This window comes from Rattus norvegicus, chromosome 4 (genome assembly GCF_036323735.1).
Source record: "Rattus norvegicus strain BN/NHsdMcwi chromosome 4, GRCr8, whole genome shotgun sequence".
Lineage (NCBI taxonomy): Eukaryota > Metazoa > Chordata > Mammalia > Rodentia > Muridae > Rattus > Rattus norvegicus.
The window spans coordinates 140966610-140992867 of NC_086022.1; the positions used below are offsets into that span (position 1 = coordinate 140966610).

A 26258-nucleotide genomic window follows, 5' to 3' on the forward strand; every position below is an offset into this window, starting at 1 on the left:
AAAAAGATTTTTATCAGGAAAAGTGCATCAGAGTTATTACTACATTGGTTCATTGATTACTATTAGCCCCTAATGCTGGCCATTAATAACAATGAGCTCAGTGTATTATATGTTTTCTGCCCAGGTCTTAAAGGTGAATCCCAAAATTTCCATGAAAAATAACATGTGAATGTAAAACACCTATGAGAAAAATAATTGAATTTGATGACACCCCTAGTGGCTTCTTCCTGTATCTTCAGTCATTACCCTCCACTGTCCCCGTAATCACTCATGAGAGAAAGAATCAGCATAGAAAGGAGCATTTGGGAGATGGGGGAGTCTATAAGGTTGTTAAACTCACTCACAGGGGTTCATATTTGGGCTTAAAGAGTACTTGTCTAGACGTGGCCTTTTGTCTGTATTCTTTGAGTCTGGCTATAAATTGGCTTGAACATATTTTGTTTTGGTCAATAGAACCGAGACAATTAATAAGCAAAATTATTTCAACCTGGTTTTATTTGATGTGCCTACATTTTGCACACTTACTGTTAAATAATTTTTAGCTATTTTCCCCAATTAGAACTCTATGTGGAAAAATACCACAGAACAGGGAACAACAAATATAACTGTGGAGATTTTAAAATTCTTTTCTCTCTTTAATCCTTGTATTTATTTACATCATAGGAAAACACACATATACATATGTGTCTTTCTGTGAAATTTACTTTTGTGAATGCATTTTATCATAAAATTAAAATATTGAAAGTGATTGCCTCTGGCTTTTTCCTTGTAGGTTGTTGAATTGCAAGTTATCAACCCAAAACCCATGAGCCTATGATCAACGCTAAGTGGATTCATTTGGGTGTGTGTGTGTGTAACAATAATAATTGAAGAAGAAGAAATCATGAATTTGAAAGGGAGTGGGCAGAATGGGAAGAGTTGGAGAGGAATAAGGGCAGCTAGATAGGGTGGAAATGCAATAATCATATGAAATTCTTGAAAAACAATAACAATTTCAACTTTTTAAATCACCAAAAGTATATGTTTATGTTCTCAAAGTAAAAGCAAAATTCCTAACCATATTTTCCTAAGTCTTCACCTTTTTTCCTAACTTAATAGTGCTCAGCTGTGAAAGCATTGATCCAGCTCAGTTTGAAGCGTTGAATGTTCTTACCTTAAATCATGTTTTAACCTAATAGAAGAAAAGCCAGATGGTGATGATCTCAGCATCTCCATTCCAAAAAAAAAAAAAGAAAAGAAAGACCCAAAGTGGAAAAAAATCAATGTGCTGAACATGTATAGGACTAAAAGGTAGAAGGGAGAGGTGACAAAGTTGTAGACTACAGTAACAGATCTACATCCAATTAATAAAAGATGGGGGCTCATTTCCCTGGTCCTCAGTCTTCTTCACTGTATGAATGAGAAATCTCTATTAAGTTATAGCTAAGATTCTTTCTTGTCATTTAGGAAAGTCTAGGAATAGTTTTTCAACTTTCTTCAGCCTCAGAATTTTCAAAGATCACCTCATATAAAACACTACTCTACAAACAAGACACATGTTCTTAATTGGGTCAGAAGAACCCAATTTCCCCCAAATGGAGATCTTAGAAAACAGCAAGGTCTATTCATCTTCTGTGCACAGGGGAGATGGTATGAATCTCCATCTCGATCAACATTAAATTTCTAGTGCTACAAAAGAACACAGCCTATCCCATAGTTCCAAACTTAAAACAAAAGCTAATTTTTAAAGAAAAAAAAGAGGGAGTTTTCCTTGGATATTTATTGTTTCCATTTCATGTTTCCTCCATTATGAGCTTGCTAAAGCTTACAGCAAGTGTTCCTAATGTTTCCAACCTCCATTAAAGTCCCATGGGGGCCCTAGCAACCACTACTTGTCTTTATGAGTAAATCAGCTTTATTTATGGGCCACTTAATTAACCTAGAGGTCGTAGTTTTTAAAAAGACATTAGAATATGTAAGTATTTCTTTTAGTGTGTACTTGACCTAGTTAGAGTCTTTTATTGATACTCCAGCATTTAGGCAACAAGCTATTCTGTCCATTTAAATACAATTTTGTATTATTTAAGTATTTCTCCCCAAAATCCATTGCTTTATTAAGGTCCCACTTTTAATTGCAACTTTGATGCAGCTTTGTCACAGCAATCGTGTCTTGTTTTTAATTTTCTAACAACATCACAGTTGAGGATCTGTGGGTGTAAAACATGTTTGATGAGAACATCTAAATGACTAAAGGATGTGAGACATTTTTCTAAGCTGTCTTTGCTAATCTGATTTAATAGAATCTTAATAGCTGTGGATATTCTGAAGGTTTGACAAGCTTAAGAACTTGGCAGTCAGTCTTAGACCTCCATTGCAGCCACTTCCATTTCAAGTCCATGGGGGCCAAAGGTCTTAGATGGTCATTTGGCTAGTCAGTTAGGAAGCATCTGTCCAGTGCTCCTGGTGGACAGTGTACTATGAAGTCAAAGGACCCAGTTTTCAGCACATGGAAACATAACCTTAGAGAACTCCAAACAAACAAATCTTCTAGTTACATTGTTTATTGGAATTATAAAACTGGATTATCAATAAAAGTATAACAGATGTAGAAACTGAAGATAAAATAAAGTACTAGAGGTATACTGCCTAGAAGTGTGTTGCCTTGGGCCAATGGCTTTATGTACTTATGTTTTTATTGGGCTGGGGATATATAGATTAGAGAACAACTTTCAGGAGTCTCTTCTTTTACTTCACCCTGTCAGTCCAATGATCAAACTCAGTCAGGTTTGGCAGCAAGCCCTTTTTACCAGCTGTGCCATCTTGTTGGCCCCAAAACTTTTAATCATTTAACCACTAAATATTGAATGAGTAAACCCTTCCCCAGCTTGACAATAAGAATGTGAAGGTTTTTTTTCTGTGTTCAGAAATGATAGAGTTAAGATGTCTAGTTGGAGTGTAAAGCAAGAGCGAGACTATATTTGGTGATTCACATTTGGTGAAATGCCAATGTCACAGAACGGAATTATGTATAGATTGACAGCTTGGGTTTGAGGGATGCTTGCACAGTCTTGATGATCATTTTCTAGGAAGACTTGAACAGCCTAAAATGAGAAGAGTCCCCAGCAGAAGACACTCAGTGCTGACAAACTCTTCAGGCAAGCCATGCCCATGGCCTATTTCAATAATTAAAATTAAAATTTTCTGCATAAATAAGTTGGCTATCCTGGGATAGTTTCTAGATTTCTCTATTGTTCTTACTATAGTCTAAGTGGTATTTTGTTTTGAACCATACTATCTAATTTTTTATTGCTTGTTAAAGAATGCTTTTACTCTTCAAAGTTATTTCATATTTACTAAGCTTTTTGAAACCTCTTACTAGTTATAATAGTCTATTGATTACATTGCTCTTTCAAATATCACTATCCTCCTACTTTCTTAATGTTTAGGGTCAGCCCATTATGATTTCCGGGCCCATCACCTGTTTTTACTATTAAAGTTTTATTAGCACATACTCCCCTGCCCATTGATAGACATTTGTCTATAGCTGTTTCCAAACTATGTTGATAGAGTTTAGACCTTCTGTCCACCAAGTCCAAATGAGTCCTGAGCTCTCAGACCTTTCAGTTAAAAACCCTTGCTGACTTATGATACTATGATGCCATCATTAAATATCAAAAGATTGTTATCAACAGTACCTCTACTGATTTGAATTAGTGTTAGTATATGCAGAGGCAAAGAGAGAATTAATTAAATACAATAAGAAGATTTTAGTATTTGTGAGTATCCCAGGGAAGACAAGAGTAGCTCAGTATATCCTATAATCAATTTCACATACTAGACACAGCAAGTTACTTCATGCATTCAGGTAACCAGACACTTTTCGGGCAAAGCAGGAATCCATGCTCACTCAGTATTTGTATGTACTGAGTCAGCCGTCTAAAAATGATCTCTCTTCCTCTTAACTATTTAAAAGAGGGAAGGAGGTGCAGCTTTTACTTAAGACAAATAATACCCTTATTTTCATTTCTTATGCACTATTGAAACCATTCCAAAATCCTAATAGTAAAACATGATATTCTACCTTACCTCTCTCTAGCAATGAGGAGATAATTTTGTTTAGACACTTAATACAGTATGAATTCTTCTGCCGTGCTTGGGGTAGTGATACATGAGATCCTGTTTGTTTTTGTCACCTGGACACAAGCCAGCATTACCTGGGAAGAAAGGACCTCAGCTAAAGAACTGACTACATCAGACTGGCACATGGGCATGGAGTAGGGGCATTTTCTGGATTGATGATTGATGTGGGAGGGGCCTAGACCATTGTGGGTGGTGTCTCCCTTGGGCAAGTTGTCCTGCATTGTATAAGAAGACAGGTGGAGCACACCATGGAAAGCAAGCCAATAAGCAGCGTTCCTCATGGTTCCTGCCTCTGTTTCTGCTTGAGTGCCTACCCCAACTTCTCTGAATAATAGGCTGTGATGGGGATGGGTTAGCCAAATAAATCAGTTGTTGTCTGAGTCACTTTTGACCGTAGGTTGTATCTCAGCAACAGAAAGAAACCAGGACCGATCCTCAGACATTACATAAGGTTTTCTTTCATACCAAGAAAATATAAAAGCATGGCTTATTTTTTTAAAGGCCACCGTAGCATATTCAGCCAGGGGAACTTGTATGACTAATCAGATATTTCCAAATATTTTTCAGTTAGTGAAATGCATACCATGTGACTTGTTTTTCAAGAAAGTCAATGTGGGAACTTTTTCCAAAATAATTTTGGCAATTATTTTTTTTCAGTAGAAAATCCCACTCAGTGGAAGTTAGTAAATGCTCGTTCCATCTGTGGTTTAATTTAGCAAGCACAGATTCCAGCTAAGGCAGGCGTTGGCAAAAAATCTTTAGGCACACAGTTTTGCAAACTGGCTTCCTTCTGCCAGCACAGCGCTCTGCAAATTGTACTTAAACAAGAGCAGCATGCGGTAGATTTCCCTTTCAGATTCTGTAAATTGTGATCTAGTTCCTTAAACCCTATGATCGCACAGACCTGGGCATCAACCTTTAATAAGTGACTAGGTTTTTAATGTGGGACAATCTCTATCCACAAGGTCGTCCACAAAGTTGTGACTTTCAATGGCCTCATCGCTGGTAGAACTCCATTCTTAGTGTTCCCACCACAGTTTGCTCACAGGACAGGTTTATTAACGTCAGGTGGGACATCTTTTTGTTGTTGTTGTTCGTAATTAGCATAGTGGCCTTCGAAGTGTGTTCTTCAAGCCATCAGCAGCACCCTGGGAGCAACTTGGAGATGCAGATTCTCATGCTCCCACTTTCGTTCTGCTCTGTAAATTAGAACCTCAAGCTCACCAGGTGATTTCAATCACAGGATGAATGGCTGTGGTAAACACCCAGGAAGCCTTAGCCTGGTTTCCTTATGAAATCAACTTTTACTTACACAGTAAGCAAGCCATCATTGTTTAAGTTTGCCATATCGCCAGGCGACCTCCCGAAAACAGTAGTCTTATAAAAGCCACAAAAAAGAGGTATCACGACAGTGTTAACCACAGTGAGCTCCAACCTTGTTTTCCAGGCACACTGAATGGTTTATGGTTGATGTCAATATCTACTAAGTTCTACTTTAAGTTAAACAGAGCCAAAACCTTGCCTTTTGAGAAGGAATTTTAAGTACTTAATGTAACTCTCATTAGCACTGTAGTGGGTCTCTAGTTCCAAAGAACGGAAGACATTGAAGGTACATTTCATCAGCCAAGACATTTTGTCCAACCTCATATAAACATATAGAGGACAGTGTATCTTTTTACATTTGGACACAAGGAGAAAATCATATAATACATATAGAAGAAAAGTGGGCTCCAGGAGACTGAACCACCAGCCAAACAGCAAGCATGGGCTGGACCTAGGCCCCCTGCACAGATGTAACACATATGTAGCTTAGTCTTCAGATGGGTCCCCCAAACTGCAGTGGGAGCTGTTCCTGACTCTGTTGACTGCCTGTGGATCCTACTGCCCTAACTGGGCCACCTTCGTCTGGCCTCAGTGAACAAGAATGCACCTAGTCCTGCAGTGACTTGATGTGTCGGGGTGGGGTGATACCCAGGAGGGTTCTCCCCTTACTCAAAGGAGAAGGGGAAGGGGAGAGAGGGAGGGGTGTTGGGAGGGGCGAAGGAGGAGGGGGACAGCAATCAGAATGCAAAGTGAATGAATAAATAAATAAATAAATAAATAAATAAATAAATAAATGGAAGAAAGTGTGGCAGAGATGCTGTTTCCTAATTAAGCCATGGTTACATAGATATACCTAAAATTTCATCCGTCACCTTTATGAGGATGGAAAATGGATTCCTAAGTAATTTCCATCAACAGTCTTGCTCTGTGAACCACCAGACTATCTGTAGACCAATTAAGTTCAACCATTTCCAGGTGGTCAGAGAAATGGCCTAAGCAATCTTTTGTTTTCCCCCAAACAGAAAGGCAGCAGATTTGACATCTGATGTGCAAACTTAAGGCCAAAATAGTTAGAATAAAAGAAATAGCCAAATAAAATACAGCCTTCTCAGATATAGCCCAAATTAAGTGGAAAACTTCGACAGGTGTCGCCCAAAGCTATCATTCACAATATAGTTGAAGAAAAGTGGTTCCCTTATCCGTACGATGCTAAAATGAGGTTACTCGTTATATGCACTGAGGTTCCTGTAAGCAGCAGTGAAAATCATCTTTATGTTCTGTAACTACCGCTATGTATTCAGATCAATCTGTTCCTACTGATATTCTTTGTTCATATTTACATAGCTATAAATATGGATCACTCTATAAACCAAGAAACTACCCCCATATGACCAGAAAAACAAGCTGTACAGTTCATGTCTGTAAAGGAAAACTACAAGGATATGTAGTAAATGACGCCCGTGGATGGAAAACAGCACGTGTCTCTTATATTATAGGCCATATTTAAAATGCCTCCGTGCCTCCCATCTCCTCCTCCTTGTCACACATCTCATATTCATGATTCATATTCATGTTACTGAGATAGGGTTTGTGAATGACTCAGAAAAAAATGTAAGATTTTCTTTCCTCAAGATATAACTGTGATGGAAGAGAAGTCCTGTGTATAAGTAGGTATCCTGATGATAAAAACAACAACAACAAACAAACAAGCGAACAAAACAAAAACCATAAAACAGCCTCACTGTTTGTGAGGTGCCATGGACTTTGAAAGATGTTCTCGGTCTGTAGTTATTTACTGAACACCTATTAAGAGATTGAGAATCTAAGATAGGAAGTAAAGTAGATGAAGAACAGCTATATCACTTGGTGGTGTGTTTTCTCATCCGAGTCACAGCTTCTGGATATCTAAACAAATGAGAGAGACTTATATTGGGGTAAGTAACAAGAAGGAAAGGAAACGCTGATAGAAATCAGTGGTAGGGACAGAGTTTAGACAGGGTGACCAGAAAACCTACTTGGAGGCTGCGTCATTTGAAAGACACACATGTGCAAAGAGTCCCGGATAGGAAAGTCACAGAGAACATAAGGCAGATGAATATATGTCCACACAAAGCCTACTGGACCTCATTGAAGCATCATTGGCAATAGCTGAGTTTGGCAGTCGTTCAAATGCTCATCAGTCAGTGTGGCAGTCTGTTGCCCCCACCTCTTCCCCCAACCTGATCCTCAAACTGCAGCCTTATTAGGAACTAGGATCATGGGAAATATGGATAATTAAAATAAGGTCATCTGGGGGCTGGGGATTTAGCTCAGTGGTAGAGCGCTTACCTAGGAAGCGCAAGGCCCTGGGTTCGGTCCCCAGCTCCGAAAAAAAAGAACCAAAAAAAAAAAAAAAAAAAAAAGGTCATCTGGAACAGCATGGGGCGGGCCTTCATCCACAAAGAAATTGTAGTACGAATTATAATTCTAGCTAACCCCTAGGAAAGACACACAATCCAGGTATTTTATTTACAAGTTGTAAGCCTGGACTGGGCAGGTTCTGAAGCTATGCTAATTTATATCCTGGCCACATCACCCTTGTTACACGCTGTGCCTTTGGGCATGTGCTCCTGGCCCATCTCCTCTCATGGCGGCCTCCTCCTCTCTCCATGACTGTTTCCTTCCCCTGGTCTCTCCTGAGATTCCCTCATTCAGTCTTTAAGAACTGCCTTTCTCTCTGTACTGCCCAATCACACACAGGCTTTAGTCTTTTATTGACCATTTAACTTGGGGAGCAAGATTTACACAGCATCTCCTAGTTGCAAGGCGGCGGCAACTTGGTCTTGGAGGCTAGTATTTAACGTTGGAATACATAGCAGCACTGGACCAACCCCAACAAGAAAAGAGTCATTTGAAAACAGAAGTAGAGACTTGATGACATAAGTACAAGCTGAGAACCATTACAGATTGACAGCTACCCTCCAGAACCTGGGAAAAGGCAAAGGTATACACCCAGAGTCTTAGAGGTCAGACCTGTCAACAGCTCCTCCAGAACTATGGCAAAACATGTCCCTTTCAGCTATTTAGTTTGTAGTGCTGTTTGCTATAGGACCATTCAGAAACCAATGCAGATTTTTATCTTACCAATAAAATGTGGGATATGCACACAGTGGCATCCTGTTTTGCAACAGGTCAAACAGAGTGTTCATGTGCTAAAATATGGGCCTTGAAAACATGCCATGCAAAAGAAGCCAGACAGAAAAGACACCAGTTTGAGACTGGAGAGAGGCCAGACAGTTAAAAACACTGGCTGCACATACAGAGGATCCAGATTCAGTTCCCAGAACCTACATGACAGCTTACAACTATCTGTCATTCCATTTCCAGGGTAGCTAGTACCCTCTTCTGAGCTCCAAAGGAAGCAGACATACATGTGGTACACATACATACATGAAGGCAAACATTCAAACACATAAAATAAGAAGAAATATTTTCAGAAGCATGCAGATATATGATTCCATTAATAGAATTACCCAGGGGAGGTAAATGTAGTGAAAGCAGGTGAGAGTTTGCTGCAGGCTTGGCTGGGTATTAAATGGGAATCACAGATATTATTTGGGTAATGAAAATGCTCAGAAACCAGGTTATGGTGACAGTGGCACATGCAAACAAACTTTCTAAGAATCATTGAACTGGGCCCTTAAAATCAGTCATGTATTAATATGCAAGTTATATCTAAAACCTGGTTATTTTTTAAGTACTTTGGAACCAGTAAGAGATGAAGCAGAAAAAAAAGGTCTTGAGTCTTTCTGGTCACTTAGAAACTACAGCGGGCTAGAGAGCAGGGTATTCAGAGGCCAGGAAGAGGAGTTTATGTAACAGTTCCACAAGTGTGGACTTCAAATCCACAGTGTAATAGAATTTTTAGGATGGAGAAAAAGACCTCTGAGGATCTCGGTACTAAGTCTATGTCCCCCGTGATGCTTAGAACAAGTTTATATGAGACAGACATACGCCTCACTGTCATCTTCACAGAGTCATTAAAGAAACGTGGGTACATGTAGAAAAAGATAACACAGGGACAAAGCCAATCACTTCTAGGACATCCTTGCCCATTGTATGTTTAACGTTATTGTCTCGTCTCCATCCAAAGTGTGACGCATGGCCATGCCAACTGTCTGGATTTCCTGGGAGGACAAAGACCTCTTTCTCTCAAGGCATTTTTTTTTTCAATTAACACCAGCCTCCCAGTTTACAGCCACTTGCACAACACTAAAAGGTGTTAACTTGCTCACTGCACTCCGAGTCATACTACTGATATTTATGGGAGGATGATTCAACCGTGCAGACGGTTTGTTAGCAAGTTCAGCAGCTGCCTGTGAATGCTGTTGTTAGTATGCACCGCGCCATTACTCCGTCAGCTTTGTGCAAATGCTCAAAGGGAGGCAATCAAACGGAGGTGCAAGAGAGATTATGGCAGAGACTTGACAAAAAAAAAAGAGAGAGAGAGAGAGAAATAGCTTTGTTTGTGAACAAGTCAAATGTGGCTTTGGTGTATTTTAATTTACTTTGTCAGGTTTATGCCCTGCAGTGGAGAAAGGGCAAACTAAAAGGTAAACATGCAAGCTTTTGAGTTTTAACTTTGACGTTAACCAGATCTTGGTGGGACTGAAAACAAAGTGTTGACCCCTTTGAGATTACAGCGCTGCTGTAAAAGGACAGATAGCTATTACCAGCAGTTGTGCCCTTTTGAGGGTTAAGAGTTGTCTTAATCACTTGCTCTAAAGGACCCCCCGAACTGTGATCTCCCCAGTGTGCAGAGAAAGTTTGTATTCAGGAAAGTCAAACTTAACCAGGAAAGATAAGTCTCAACAGTTAAAAGCATTTATTCTTGCAGAGGACCAATGTTCAGTTTCTAGCATGGACTTGGTGGCCCATCTCCATCTGTAAGTGCAGTTGCAGGGGATCCAGTGTCTTCTTAGGACCTCTTTAGACCCCACTCACTTACATGGTATTCATACATACATACATACACACACACACACACACACACACTCATACACATAAAAATCTGGAAAAGATTTTTTTTAAAACGCCTGGAAAATCTCAAAATCCCTTCTAAAGCCAGCATTCTCTGTTATACTAGAAACGATAAAACCAAACGACAACAGCAGAACTGTATTCAAGTTCACCCTTCCTCAGAAAACCTCACCGTGAACCTAGCAACACTGTAAAACTCTGACTCGTAGTGCTGAGCTGTTTCTTCACAGACTGATTAGATCCTTGTGATGACTCTGTTTCTAAACCAGCACAGGAAAAGTGTTTGCAAGATGAATAAAATCAGCTCTCTTTGTTACTGCACCTGTTCCCTGTTCCCGTCCGGGCCTTGTTGGTACTCTTGTCTTCTGAAGCCTTGCGTTTCGTTTTCGTCTGACTAAGGGAGGCCTCGAAGAGAAATGAACTGGAGACTCCACTCGCTTTGTAAAATAAAACTGAACCCTTCATCAGTACTGTTGAACCAATAATCGTGGGAAATGTCCAGGGATTAAAGAGATAAAGCCTTCTAGCAGCCTTAGCCAATGAGTCAAGACAGTATTGATAGAAATAAGTCAGATGCTTTTAGTCATTGAGCATTGATGCAGTCTGCTGGGGCTGTCCCCAAAACTGTCATCACAAGTTATCCCTCTAGATATGGGGGACTGTGACTACCATGGTAACTACTACTCCATTGACAGAACAAGACATATTAAAACTGCCTACTGTGGGTGCATATCACTTGTTAAAGGTTGAAAATATAGGATGCAGGCTTCTGATGCTGCCTCGAATGTACTCGTTCAGAGTCATTCAGCTTGAACTTTGACATGAATAAACACCATGACCCCACAGTGACTCTGAGAAATCACTATGTGGACACCAAAAAGGATGTATATTAAAAGTGATATCTAAGCAGTTTAATGTTCTTTGCTGTGTCTTTCCAAGGGGGTGATATTCCTACTGGCTAGGAACCTATCAACTCATTTTTCTTTCCTAACCCCAAGGGTCCTTTCCAAACTGGGTCTGAGAATTATGGAGAACAACCCTCCGAAGCTGGTGTAAATGCTGTGCCATGAATTTTTCTCTCAAAGAAACTGGAGGAGGAGTTTGGGTTACATGCTGTTAGAATAGAGCCTGTTTAAATGATGGAATTAAGGGCAGACATAGGAATATTTATATAGAAAGAGAACACTTGTCTACATCTTGACAGAACCTCTGAGACTTGGTTTCTTTGTCTATTCCCAGGGGTGATGGGTGAATATGAACCCAAAATAGAAGTACAGTTTCCAGAAACTGTCCCGGCTGAGAAAGGATCAACAGTCAAGCTGGAATGCTTTGCCTTAGGAAAGTAAGTTCTGACTGTTCCTTCTCCCTTCCGCACTGGCAGGTAGAGAATTGTCTTCGGTGCTCACAGCTATGGTTTCTGAGCTGTCTGAAAATCAAATCGTCTTTCTCTTTGTAATTCTGTATGTGCATCTTTGATTCTTCCCTCTTCCTATGGAGAGCAACAGGTAATGGCTCCAGAAGGACTGGGCTGCCACAATTGACATGGGCACAAAAGGAAAGGAGAATAGGCGATTCTGAAAACGGATTTCATTGTATTATTATGACCTATAATACACATGCTGTCTAACCCAGAATGACAGGAAAACAATGGCCTTCATTTGAGCTACAGGCAAGCTGACTTTTTGAGAAAATGGGGACTTTTATCCTGGCCCCTCTTACAGAGGACACATACAGATTTTCTTGCAGGTCTTTTCAAATTACACAACCCTTCTCTCTCAGTTGGATTCCCTTCTGCTCCTGCTAGAGATAGAGAAGAGCTAATATCTAAGAGTCTATTTTAGAGTTGTCTGAAAATTATTCACAACTTTATTATTCCATCAGGATTACACTTAAAAGAACCTACTTGGAAAGCACTTAACCCTTCCCCTAGTTGATCTGCCAGTGGGCATGAAAAGGAAACTCAGATCACTTGGGACTTTTATATGCCAGTAACCAACAAGACTGGTTTAGCATCAACAATATAAACTACCACCAGAAGAGTGAACACTAGTGCCCTTGTAGAGTTTAATGGTCTGTGGCTGCATTTTCTCCTAGCCCTATCTAGCCAGCTACCCATTCCCAATTCTGCCTGCCTCCTCCAGCGTAAGTATTTACGAAAGTCACAACACAAGTTCTTACCCAGTCCTGTTTCAGTGTATAACATTGTGTTTTACAGAAACTTTAGGCATTATTTGCATTTCTAACCCTATTTTCAACTCCAATGGAATGATTGTTTTCAAGTTGTAACAATGCAGACCATGGTAGTATCTTAACTTGAGATCAATTTGATGAGGTTTAATACAGTGGTAATTTTGTATCTCCTAACAACTTCCCATGGATATAAATTGTGACAGAGCTGCAGTGCTGAACACTAGGTAGAAATGAAGGAAAGCTGTAAAAGTCACAGGTAAGACATGGCAAAGATTTACTGCTGAGGAGGAAAGCAGATTACATACATTGTAATGTGGCCAATCTTAAAAATTTAAAGTCTTTCTGTGAACCTATAAAATAACTGGGAGACAATAAGAACAGGAGACTGGGGCTTCAGGATCTATACCCAGGGATGTTTGCAAGATGACACATTAAAAACCCCTCCCTGGAGAAAGCAAAATTCACATTGCTCACACTTCCAAAGGGACCATGAATTAAAGTCTATTCACAGCGCTTAGATGGTGCTAAAATAAAAACAAAAGACACAAATTGGGTTTCTCAGTTCCACACAGAAATGTTTGAATTTGCACATCGAGTTGTTGAAACACACCATCACTGCCCACTTAAGAGCAGAAGACTAGTTTAAGTGCAGTTGTGTCTGACGGCATGCATTAAGTATATATCTGATTGGATGTAGAGGCACCCACCATGTACTACTGATGGAGCCCTTTTGAGTCACTGCCTAATGAACTTAAATTATTTTAAAACAAATGTAGTAGACTTGATAGCTTTAATTTTTTAAATGCCATCTCAAGTTTCCCAGAGAAGATTGGCAAGTCTTTCCTGTAATTACTTTGCTGGGAGTGTTGTTGTGAAAAATGAATGGGTAAATCATGGCATCCCCTGCTGGGAAGCTGCACTCCTCAAAGCTGAGGTGAGCTTCAAAACTACTCATTTGTAGACAGGCTGCTGCCCTCACTGGCACTTTAAGATGTGTTCCAAACACTTATGGCAAGATGATAGATGTGTTAAGAGGACATTAAGACCCAACAGATTGTTCTTTTTTTTTTTTATCTTGCTACTTTAATTATTGCTCTTACAAACCACCTTCCAAATGGACCTCTATAAATGGGTAAAGTTGTCAATATGTAAATGACAGTAAGGACGGACACCAACTGAGTTACCCAGATCAGGCTGCCATAAGTAGACTGCTCCACAATGCCTCAATTTGTTTATAGTTTCCAGACTTTATGAGCTCATTATTTTACTCTCGTTTGTTCAGTATGTGGGTGTAGCTCACAGGGTAGTACTCATATTGCTGGATATTTAGCAGAATATATTGCTTCTGCTCTCTACTGTAGCATTCCAAACTTAGAAGGAACAAAGAGCCAACATCTTATTATTATCTCATGATTTATGGGTTAGGAATGCCAGCAAGGTTTTGCTGTGTGATGCTTTTGGTCTCTGTGATATCTTCGAGGGTTTCACGGTGTAATGCTGCTGGTCCCTCAGTGGCATAGAGAACCCAAAGAAGTTTCTTTCACACTTTTGGCATCCTGGAGGCAAGGTTGGATGGTGGGGTCAACTGGATCTGTCATTAAGTGTAACCACCCATTGAGACATCCTCTGTGCGACACCAATAAAGTGGTCAAATATCTCACAGGTGACCCTAAGAGGGTGTTCCAAAAATAAGAGTGTGAAAGCTGTCTGTTTCAAAATACTTGAAGCTACACATTGACTCAGTATCACGCATGTGTCTTTATTAGTCAGAGTAGCCAAAGAGCCCAACAAATTCAAGGGGAGGAGACATAAACCTGTTCTCAGTGGGAGAAGTATATAGGAAGTTGCTCTGTCTCACTTCTGCCACATATGTGCCTGGGCATTTTTATTTTAATAATTATAATCTAGAAACCTATCTGTATTAGAAAATAATAAAAAAAGAGTATATTTTAAAATGTTGTTTTCTTTCAAGGTAATGGTATGTAGGAGGTTGACTGCATTGTTTAATGTTAGGAATGTTGGTTTTATGAAAAAAACATGAAGAAATAATGCTAGAGATATAAAAGTTGCTAAAAATAGTGGTAATATAGAAATGAATTGTGGGAAACGCTTTAATGTGTTCATGCCTGTTTGGAAATGATGGAAGGAATTATCAGGAGACTGCAGAAGCGAGACAGAGCTTTCTTTAATTCAGTTCATCCCATTTGATTCTTGCCCTTAGCCCAGTCCCAACTATTCTATGGAGAAGAGCTGATGGGAAGCCGATAGCAAGGAAAGCCAGAAGACACAAGTCCAGTGGAATTCTGGAAATTCCCAATTTTCAGCAGGAAGATGCTGGTTCCTATGAATGTGTGGCCGAAAACTCCAGAGGCAAAAACATAGCAAAGGGACAGGTGACTTTTTATGGTAAGTTTTTGGTTATACTTATCATTTGTCATGCTACAGAACTTTTCACATTAAAAGCATTCGCTGGTTGATCTGCAGTAGGAGATGTTTTTTAAGGGATCACATAGAATAGGACTGTATAAGACTCATTTTCCTACATAATTAGCATGCCCTGGATGACTCTGGGTGTGGAAAGGAAAGGAGAGGGTAAGGATGTTGAAGGAGCAGAGAGGAAGGAATTAAGCTGATGTGTTTTAGACACAGACGATAGTGTGAACACACTCCCAAAGGAGACCGTTTTCCTGTTTTCCTCTTCGCATTGAGCTGTAAGCCTGACACTGGAAGTAAGTTTGTTATTTGTGTGTGTGTATGTGTGTGTGTATGTATGTGTGTGTGTGTGTATGTGTGTGTGTGTGTGTGTGTGTGTGTGTGCGTGCATGCACGTGCATGGGCACACGCACATTAATTGAAGTTCTATGTTCCATTTGAATTTAAGGCTCATTCTAATCCTTAAACATTCCTTCTTGGTAGCAGTTTAATGTCATATCATGATCATTTCAAAATTCACTCTATCCAAATTTAGTTCTCAGTGTGGACCTCAGAGTAGAGCATAAATATATCATCACATAGATTTCTTTTTATGTGAAGGAAGCTGTTCCTGCTCTGATCAAATCATCTGTATTGACCCAAATGTAAATATAAAATCTGTGTCACATGGTACTTACTGAGTATATCCTGAAAAGCTTCAGGGCTACTGAAGTCCCGAAAAGGATCTCATTGGAAATACATTATAAAATAAATATGAGAAATGCCAAGCTTCCTTGTTTGTTTGTTTGTTTGTTTGTTTGTTTGTTTTGAGACAGAGAGCAAAGGTCTCTCTTTTGTAACTCTGGCTGTTCTGGAACTCACAATGTAGATCAGCCTGACTTTGAACTCACAACTATCCACCTGTCTTTGCCTCCTAAATGCCAGGATTAAAGGCATGTGCCACCACACCCATCCAGTTGCACACATTTCAATGTGCTCTTCTTCCAAAGTCCTTTATTTTTAAGACAAGCTGAAAACTACACTCAGTAATGAAATAAAGTATATTAGAAACAGATTGGAAAGCAAGAAGCATATCCAGTATCCGCCATGGGCCTTCTCCCCAACTCTCACCATTTTAGATTTATACTATGAGCAGCTGGTATGGTAGGATTCTAGAAAATTCTTCATATAAGGAGCAGGACAACAGTAGATGGGGGAAGAAGAGGAAACCTCACTCTTCTTATTTATTTGTCTTTATGCCTATACCAAATGAGAGATTTGATATTCGGTCCTTTTCTTTCTTAAATTATGAGAGTCAGTACTTTTCTTTGATACATCAAAATGTATAACATACCACAGTTACCTGGAAACTCACAAAAGCCAAAGTTACAGGTTTATTCAGGGAGAAACCATTGCCAGGTAATTTTTTTAACTGTTTAGGATTTATTTTCTCACCTACGAGATAAGTATTTCCTTTATGTCAGGTAGCAACCACTTGAACTTACGTAGACAAAATGGACATTTTTTTTTCTTAATTGAATAGACTTTTAGATTCATTGGTTTCTAAATGTGATTTAAATCACTGGATGAACTGAAAAAAAGTTATTTTCACTTGCATGATTTTCTTCTAGGGTGAAATGCTTGCCTTACTATGTGAAGTAGGTGTTTTCTGTAGCCATGTTTTATCATTGATCTTCCTAGGGATTGGAGGCAATATAGCAATGCAGAGTCACTCTGATGGAGAATGAACCTTCTCACTGGCCCTCAACCTTGTGTAAAGTAGGTGCTTCCTGCCCTAGAGTTAAAAATCAGGGGCTAGTGGGTGCTAACAACCTTTGCCTTTTAAATTGTGCTGTCCACAGCAATGCCTGACCTGACAAGGGAGCAGAATAATTCACCTGATTTCTGAAGATATGAAGTGTCACCTCTATGTCAGTCACCCTTGATGTCAGATCAGCTGACTCAGGCAGCAATTGGCTTTTCCATCCATTTATTCTTTGTTCTTCCTCGACTAGCATATCATTGATACTGTTTTCACTGTCTCAGGAGGGGACTTAATTATACAGAATGCTTGGCTATCATTTTTTTTCTTGCCTATTTTTTTAAAGGGGGGGTTTGGTATGTTCCCAGTGCTATGTTCCTAATATCCAGCTGCCTTAATCTCCAAGCTAAAGGAATAATTATAATTGAAATCACTGGGCAGAGTCCCACAGAGGGAGAATGTAGCCCTGGTCACTTATCTAGGTACGTTCTGTCTTTGTTGGCAGGACAGTTCCTTACAACTACAACGTTAAGGTCAGCTTGCTCAGGGGTTAGGAGTCACAGATTGTGCTTAAAAATCTATCTACTTAATTGTAATAAGAAAAGAAACTTACCAGAAAATGGATGGATGAAGAAAGTATAAAATTAAACAAGGTGACCAAAAAAGAAGACAAAATGTACACATTCTCTGTCATATGTAGATGCTGCTTTATGATCTAAATACGTATATATGTATGTAAGTAGATATTGTTCACACATGGCCATGAAATAAATTGGAAGATTAAAAAGAGGGAACTAGGAATGAGGGGATGAGGGAGAATCCACACTTTGTTTGAATGGCATGGTGATAGTTAGCACCTTGTATACTAATTAAAAACAAATAATCAAAAAGAAAAGTGAGGAAAAGCATTATTTTGTTGCGCCACACTGTTGACCCATTTAGGAGCTCTGCAGTAACATTTCTGGTAAAATGTATTTTTATTTCCTTGTTTCACTAAAAAAGCATTTAACCTTATTCCAAATGCTTACTGCATAGACTCACATTGCACTCCCCTCCCCCATGTGAATTTGGTAGAGGCACTTGGTCGCTGCCAGTACTGTAGCTATGCCCACATAGGTTAATGTATGCCAATTTGTCTCACCATAGGTGAAAGCCTGAGAGAACTTTCAGACATATGACATTTAATGTTACTTCATTTTACTTGTTTATTTTGCTCAGACCTATATTTTGCCAGGGCAGATAATTTTTATCTGTTCTTTCAATCTTTTTTTATAAGAAAAAAAAGTATCTTAAAATATAAATCTGTCTTTAGATGTACAATGGTATAATCTGTTTCCTGGGCCAGAACTCTTCCAATATGACTTTAATATGATTTGCATTTGTTGAAAACTATCTTGATGTGGCCCCATTATGTGGGGGTCCACTGCTGTATAGAAAGGTGCTAGAAAAGTCTTTAACCTTTAGGACTTGACATCTTATCAGATTGTTAAGAGACAAAGTACTCAACAAATGAACTCAACATTTCAGATTTTAGTAAGAATACAGGAGAAAATAATGACAGCCCTTTGAGATGAAGAAACCAGCTACAAAGAAGGACTCCTAAGGTCAAGGCGTAGGGGAAGGCTTGGTTGGCAAGACTGACCTCTGAGCAGAAATTCCAAAGTAAAAATACATAGCCTTTATAGGAAAGTCCATACCAGGCAGAAAACAGGGAGGGTCAGAAGCCCTAGCAACTGTGTGACAAGCTTGAGATGCAGGGAGGAAGTTCATGTTTCTAAACCATAAGGACAAAGGACAAGAACATACATCTGAAACATCGGCGAGACCTCGGTGGTACCGTATAAGCCAGGTAGAGTTTAGGTTTCCTTCACGATCCATGGGAGGATGTTGAATGATGAAACGGCTGCATCTGATTCATGCGTCTAAAATGCTGGTTGCTTTGTGATGAGTAGAAGTTTAAATCACAGGAGTGGAAAGGACAGTCATTTGTCCTGTCTATGTCAGCCATGTTCATGACTGGGACTTTGAAAAAAGTAAAGACAGATGTATTTTGGAGTCAGAGCCAGTAGGGCTTTCTCATTCTATTCCTCCCACTATCTGGTTTAGAGAGAAACTCACTTCCAAAGATATTAGAGTGTGTGGTTAATGTTTCCATATTGCGAAGTAAAACCAGATCCCAAACACTGAACTAGAGAGTCCGCAGCTTCTGTGTTCGTCAGGGTTAGTAGGAAATCTTAAGAAAATACAGAATATTGGACCATGTACGTGGTAGTTTTGACTTGGTAGATATGAGATTGTGTTTTAGTTAATTTCCCAGGTGTAATTTCTACTGCTGATGCCTCTGTGGGGACCACATGGTAAGGATTGCTGCTCTGTGAGAGATTGTTTCCAATGTTGTAGTGAAGACCAAGATTAGATTACTTGCAGAAAATTGTTCCTTTTGCTCTGGGAAGCTTCTACTGCACTGTTCCAGAAAGCACCAGTCAGTCCATATCCTCCAAGTAGAATCAGAGATCTGTGTCTAGTGATTTCTTAGATGTGAGGAAAGGAAAGTGTAGTACACATCATTCTCTCGGAACTCATTCATTATTACACCTGATCACCTCAGGAGCCATTTCCTTTTCTGTACAAACATACAGACAGAATTACAGTCCTCATCTTGACTAGTGAACTGAGAACTAGGAGTCAGATAGTCAGTGCCTTTTCCAGACTTTCTCCTAGAGCAGTCATTGCCATATTCATTGCTAAGAAACTGAGAAGTTTGTATCCCAATAAACAAGTTTCTACTTCAAGGAATTTGCTAACTCTTTGTTGGAAGAAACTATTAGACACGTTCCTTTGATTTTACAAATAAAATAGCAAAACCATGTACTATGTGGGATTTGACTATTCTTGGAACTACTCCTTGTCATGAGATAGATGCTTTTGTGTCTCCCAGTTCAACACTTTGATAAAACATATCAGGAAATCATCAATCAGTCACCCTGGATGCCATGCGTGAACATTTCTGGATAAACAATTGACTCTTTTTCTTTCCCTTTTTGCTTCCTAAGTGTTTGGTAAGCTATGTCTAGACCTTGTACACTGCAATCCTGTGTCTATAAAGAAAAAGATGTAGGCTTGATGGTACTGCAGAGGATGTGTAAATATGTGTGTGTGTGAGGTCATCAATAAGTGATTACAGAAGCATTTTGTGCACAACTTCCTAATTCCTCATGAATGGACTATGTATATGTGACAGCTAGACAATATTCAACACTGCAAAGCAGCTTAAAGGACAGAGTGACCCGAAGATGAACAGAGCAGTTAAGGTGATTTCACAGTACAGCAATAACTGCTTAATTGTGCTAGGGAAAACTCACACTGGGTGCACTTAGTCACCCTCTGGGTGTCACATAAGATACATCTTTGATTTTTGTTTCTTTTCTTGCATCTAATGGCACCAATGAATTGAGTTGTTACGGTTTAACAAGGAGTGTGCATCAACTGTGGGAAATAATATAGAAATGGGAGTAGAAGTTCCTCACCCCATATGAAATGGCAAACCACAAAGGAAAGGACAATATACTGGAACATAGTTCTAGCCTCTGTTTGTTGAAAACGGAGACAAAACATACTAAGTATACGTTTCATTCATTAAATTTACTGTGCCAAGGTTTGCTTGAATGGAGTATCTGACACTTCTAGTTTTGAGTGTCCTTTTCAGAGTAAAAGAAACACTAAAAGCCTCAAATATATATTTATGATGTTTCTATCTATGTTGTACATTAAAACAGATTTGATTTAGAATGCAATTTGTTTTAAATGTCAAAAAACAGTGTGTATGTTCATAATCATCATATTTTAAGAAAAGTGATTCTATTTTCCCAAACCAAACAGGTATGGAAATGTTTGGTATTATTTATAGTTTTTCATATCTCTTTAGTATCTATTTTAACAGCAGAAAACTGGATTCTCATATGCATTTTTATGTGTTTTTAAAAAAATATCAAGGAAGTCTGACCTCATACAGAAATGTGGTTTGAATATGGGTAATTCATGGATTCTCTGCATGGCCTATAGTGGTCCATGGCTCACCTTCTAAGCCTTATAGATCCAGATGAATACTCCCAATGTCATTGATAGAACAGTCATAATTTTAGGTCCTTTGACTAAAAAACAGAGCAGAGCAGGTCCATATATGAGTCTTAATCACTACACTCTCAGTCTGGGTCAAAAGATCCCTGGGCCTCCTGATAAGATGGTGTGATTCCATTTAACTTGAATGTTGATGTTTACCTTAGAAGTGATATACTTCAAATGGTTTTGGTGAGAGCCACATGTAAGTACTATATATTGTTGAATGGATCTGGAATTTATGGTGGACAAGAAAAGGGAATGAATTCAACACAGTTAGAGCTCATGTTCAGACAAAGTAATTCCTGTTAGGATACAGTCATAGGTTAATTTTAGGGGTGGAATTGGCCTCAGTATATCAGTTCTAAAGCATTTTAAATATGGAAAATACTGTGATTAAATTTTTATATCTCAATAATTCACTTGTAAATTCATGAATTGCCTATAGTATCCCTGGAAAGAAAAGATAAAATATGTCCTTTTATAGAAATTGTTGTGTGGCCCTGGATACTGTCACTATTTCCCAATGGATAACTCTACACCCATGTACACATGAGCAGTTCTTATTTGACTCAGTGAGTAAAATCAATTCATCCATCCATCAAGAAATCAACAAAAAGTAAATAGTTTCAAGTGAAAATATAAAGTCTCTGGTAAGATATGGGAGTCTTGGGGCTGGAGAGATGGCTCAGTGGTTAAGGGCACCCGACTGCTCTTCCAGAGGTCATGAGTTCAAATCCCAGCAACCACATGGTGGCTCACAACCATCTGTAAGGAGATCCGGTGTCCTCTTCTGGTGTATCTGAAGACAGCTACAGTGTACTTATATATAATAAATAATCTTAAAAAAGAAAAAGAAAAGAAGAAAAGATATGGGAGTCTTGGAGAAGCTGGAGGAGAAAAGTTAAGGTCAAACATTATCCTGGTACATCGTATGCATGTTTGAAATTTTCAAAGAATGAATAAAACTTAAAATTATAAAGGAAAACTAAGACAGTGGATAGCACACAATAGTTAAGCTGTGTGTGCCAAGTAGGCTGCAGATGAGGAGCCCCTTTTTTGTCAGGACAGAGAGAGTCCAGAGGAGATAAACTATAGAGCCACGTGTTTGTTAGGCAATGAAGGGAAAGAGACTATTCCTGAAGATAAGACGGTATAAGTAAAGATATGAAGGCAGGAACTTATATTGTAGCTTATTATTATAGCTAAGGATGAAGAAAACCTATTGACAAGAGCTGTGGACTCTCTGGCTGGAAGAAATTGGGTGAGAGCAGATGGCAGATGAGTTTAAACATTAGCCCAAAGATATGAAATAATGGTGATAGTCTCTTAATGAATGTCACATTGACAGTGGGTGAAGCACATTACAGACCTCATCCAATATCTCATACACACATGGCTTTCTGCAATCATATTTGTTTTCTATGTTAACAGAAATATGCCTACTATGACTTGCCTTCTAGGGTGTCTTCACATTTTCTACTGATTTCTTTATTATGTTTTATGCATATGGGTATTTTGCCAGCATGTGTGTGTATCATGTGGGCATCTGGTGCCTGTGGAGGTCAGAAAGGAGCATCGAATCCCTTTGAAGTGCAGTTAAAGATGATGGGCATGCTGAGAACCAAAACCTGGTCTTCTGTAAGAGTGACTACTGCTCTTAACTACTGAGCCTTCTCTCCAAACTCTCAACATGGTGACTTTTTATGTCTATTTGTCATTGTTACCTGTGAAAGTGTTGGTTCCTTACCAAAGAAAATCAACTGGGTCCTATAAAGACATGAGAAGACCATAAACAAAAATTAGCAGTAAAGCACAAGAGGCATGAATCCATTGGTTTAAAAAAGAAAGCAATATGGAGGGGTTAAGGAGCTGGCTTAGCAGTTAAGAGCATGTACTGCTCTTGCAGAGGACTCAAATTCAGTTCCCAGCACCCACATGTAAAGGCACATGAATACCTGTAGTTATAGTCCAATGGGATCAAATTCATCTGGCCTCTATAGTCACATAAACTCACATGCTCATGCAACCCTCATACACACAGAAACACAAAATTGAAAATAAAAAAAATTACTTAGAAAACAGTGTGATTAAGATTCACATAGGAAAATCCAAGGGAGTGTTATAATATCAAGTTCAACTTTCTCTCAGTTCAGGAAGAAAACAGAGGTTTCCAACCTCTATACCCTAAAGCTCTTCTTACAGCTACAGATCCTCCTATCAGAGCAGTGCTTCTCAAGATGGATGTTGTCAGCCATTAAGTCATATTTTACATGAAGTGGGACAAATATTTAATGTTTAAAACAAAGCAACTCTGTTCTTCTTAAGTTCAATATCTTCTAAGAATCCTTGGTCCTTGTAGAAGTCTTTTTGAAACACTAGGAGAGAATACCAGTCATTGTAGTGTGAGTACTAGATGGGAGCACGTCTCAGGTGAACAAAGGTAGAAAAAGGACAGTATCTTGCAGCACAATGTAAGTTGACTTTGCAAAAGTTACTTAAAGGATTTTGCCTACCATGCCCTTTCTCATAGATATTTAAAACCCCAAGGTCTAAGGCCAAAGCTTGCCCTTGTTTCTGTGAGAAATTTCTGGTTTGGGGAAAATGAAGAGAGGCAAATACCTCTGTGAATTGTTTGACCCTTGAGTTCAAATTATATTTGTTTGAAATAGGAATTATTATTGAATAAGAGGCTTGTATGATTCCAGTGGCTGGAATATACAAACCCTGATTTAGGTCATTTCTGGCAGTTATTGAACAAAAGATTGAAATGAAAAGATTGTTCATCTGTCAAAAGTTGAACAGTGTGACAGGGTCAAATCCCTGCACAGCTGTTTAATCTTATATTTGGGACTTGTGGCTTGAGACAAGATTTAGGACTGATTCTTTGCTTCAAATGGGGAGGAATGCAAAAGATCAAAACCGTGATTTCTTTTTTGATATTTTTTTAATTCTGTTTTGTGCGTGAGCTCCAAAAAGAATACTTAGGAATTGTTGGAAAATAACAATTCATGTGGGCATCTGTGAGCATATGAACACATTAAAAACCATCTCTACCAAACAGGTGCTTTTTCCTACAAAGGAAGAATCACCCAATGATATTATATGTGATTCATCCAACATAAATAAGTGGGAATGACTATATGTGTTTTTGACCTGTAGATCTGCAATTGAAACATTAAAATAAAAACTGTCTCATTCTTTGGCCTTATACGAAAGGGTCATCTGGTGTTTGTGCATGTGTGTGTGTGTGTGTGTGTGTACTTACATATGCGCACGTGTGCATGCCTGTGGAAATCAGAGGTACGCCCAAAGTGTCATTCCTTGGGATGCCACACACCTTGAATTTTAAGACAGGACCTCATCAGTTCAGTTTAGCTGTCAAGCTGACTATCCAGTGAACCCCAGAATATACCTGTCTTTGACTTCCTGTGCTGGGATTGCAACTATGTCTCACCATGACCAGCGAGGGTGAAACATTGAACTCAGGTCTTCATGCTTATATATCAAGCACTTTACCAGCTAATCTCTCTCCCCTCTTCTAGCCACTCCATTCATCACCTCCCTATGTTCCTGTGCATTTTTTTTACTTCAAGAGAAAAGTATTTAGATCATGTTAATTTGGCTTCTGTGAAGAGATTTCACTTTAGAAGCAAGGAACATACCTGATGACTGTTGTCAAACACCAAATTAGTTCAGTATTAGGCAAATTACTTATGGGTTTCACCTCAGCCTGGACCAATTATCTATTCTGTTGAGCTCCTTGACTCTCTCGCAACCCCATTGTCAGAGAAAGAATGAGCCCACAGAAGTACCTAATTAGGTTGAAATTTGCAAGGTCATTTCAAACTTTTTCAAAGCCTCCCTTTCCTACCCCACCTTCTTTGTGAAGTGCCAAAGTTTGGCTTCCAGAATTCTATAGTTTTGAAAGAATGATCCCAAGTGTTGCAAGAAGTGGGCAGCATTAAAGTCTGTCTCTGCATGTGTTTGTAAAGTTTCCTGTTTGAACTTCAACTTGACATTGCTGCATAAGTTACATTTGTCCTTCCTTGTTTTGCTTTGTATTCCTTCCCTCTTTTTCAAAAGTTTCCTCCTGTTACTGTTTCACAGATTTCTGTGGCTTTTTTCTTTGCTTTGTTTCCCCGGACTCCGCAGGGGGTGAATATGCTGCAGGTTGAATGTGTATCTGGCAGGCTAGGCCATTAGTCCTAAAGGAGTTGCTGGCTGGCTTCTCCCAGTAGAGCTCTGGGAAGATATTACCTCTTGAGCTTCCCTTCCCATTAGCAGCTGGATGATAGAGGACAGCAGCCAACTTGCAGCTCTTTCAATGATGCAGGTTATAACCCTTCATTCAAGCTAATGCTTGTTGATGTTGTAACGTTTTTTTGAAGTTGACCCTTTTGGCCTCCCCTCTTAAGCAGCCATGCATCATCTCCATCAGGAGAGCATTTGCAAACTTGTGTTTTGCTCTTTGAAAAACATGGAATTGCTTGTAGATGGAAAAAAGGACACAGCATTGATCAAGGACTTAGAGACCTCTGCTGGTTGGTTAAGTGACTTATCGAGTGTTTTTCTTTTTTTTTTTTTTTGTTTTGTTTTGTTTTGTTTGTTTGTTATCCAGAAGGCAAGATACATAGCTTGGCCTTCCTCTTTGAATTAAATTATCCATGACTTAAAGCTTCACGAAAAGGATAGACTGAGGTCAAATCAGATAAAGACATGTTAAGTGTATTGAATAATATCCCTGATTAATACTAGTGTCAACTCTACTTACTAAGTTAACATCAGGAGTTATTACCCTGTATTACAGGTAACTACGTGTGAACAGATAACTATCCCAATCAATCGCTGTAGTTATCTTTTACAGGAGTTTTAGCAAAGATCCTCTACCAATAAGCATACAATTGTTGATAAGAGCATGAACTATGGTAGGGCAAGAAGTGGTACTTATTAATATATTTGTGGAACATTGGTTAAATATCTATTGAGATCATAGAAAAATAAAACATGCCTTCAAAGGAAGCAGGATAAACATGGTGTAATATGGGTTTGGTGATGATATTCAATATTATGAAATGCGAGAATTAAATGCTTCTTTGAGTTCCATGTGAGATTATGGGCAGACTTGATTTTCTAAAAGAGCTCAGTAAACTCAAGACTCACTAAAAATATTGACTTTAAGGATCATACTGCGGTGACTATCATTCTTCCAATATTGGTTCTGCAAATAGTGAATGATAACAATAGTTTAACATGGACAAATAAGGGATACAAAGTTGTCCCTGTAACCTATCGGAATGAAATATGTTAGTAAGGA

General features: G+C 39.0%; 1 protein-coding gene across 13 annotated transcripts in view; it reads left to right on the plus strand.

The window, feature by feature from the left end:
- Positions 1 to 26258, plus strand: part of Cntn4 (contactin 4) — a 997076-nt gene that overhangs the window by 785914 nt on the left and 184904 nt on the right. For all 13 annotated transcript variants that reach the window (XM_063285413.1, XM_063285419.1, XM_063285414.1 and 10 more), the window contains 2 exons: positions 11701 to 11803; positions 14873 to 15057. In XM_063285413.1, coding sequence (XP_063141483.1) covers positions 11701 to 11803; positions 14873 to 15057 — 288 coding nt within the window. The remainder of the gene's footprint in view (positions 1 to 11700; positions 11804 to 14872; positions 15058 to 26258) is intronic.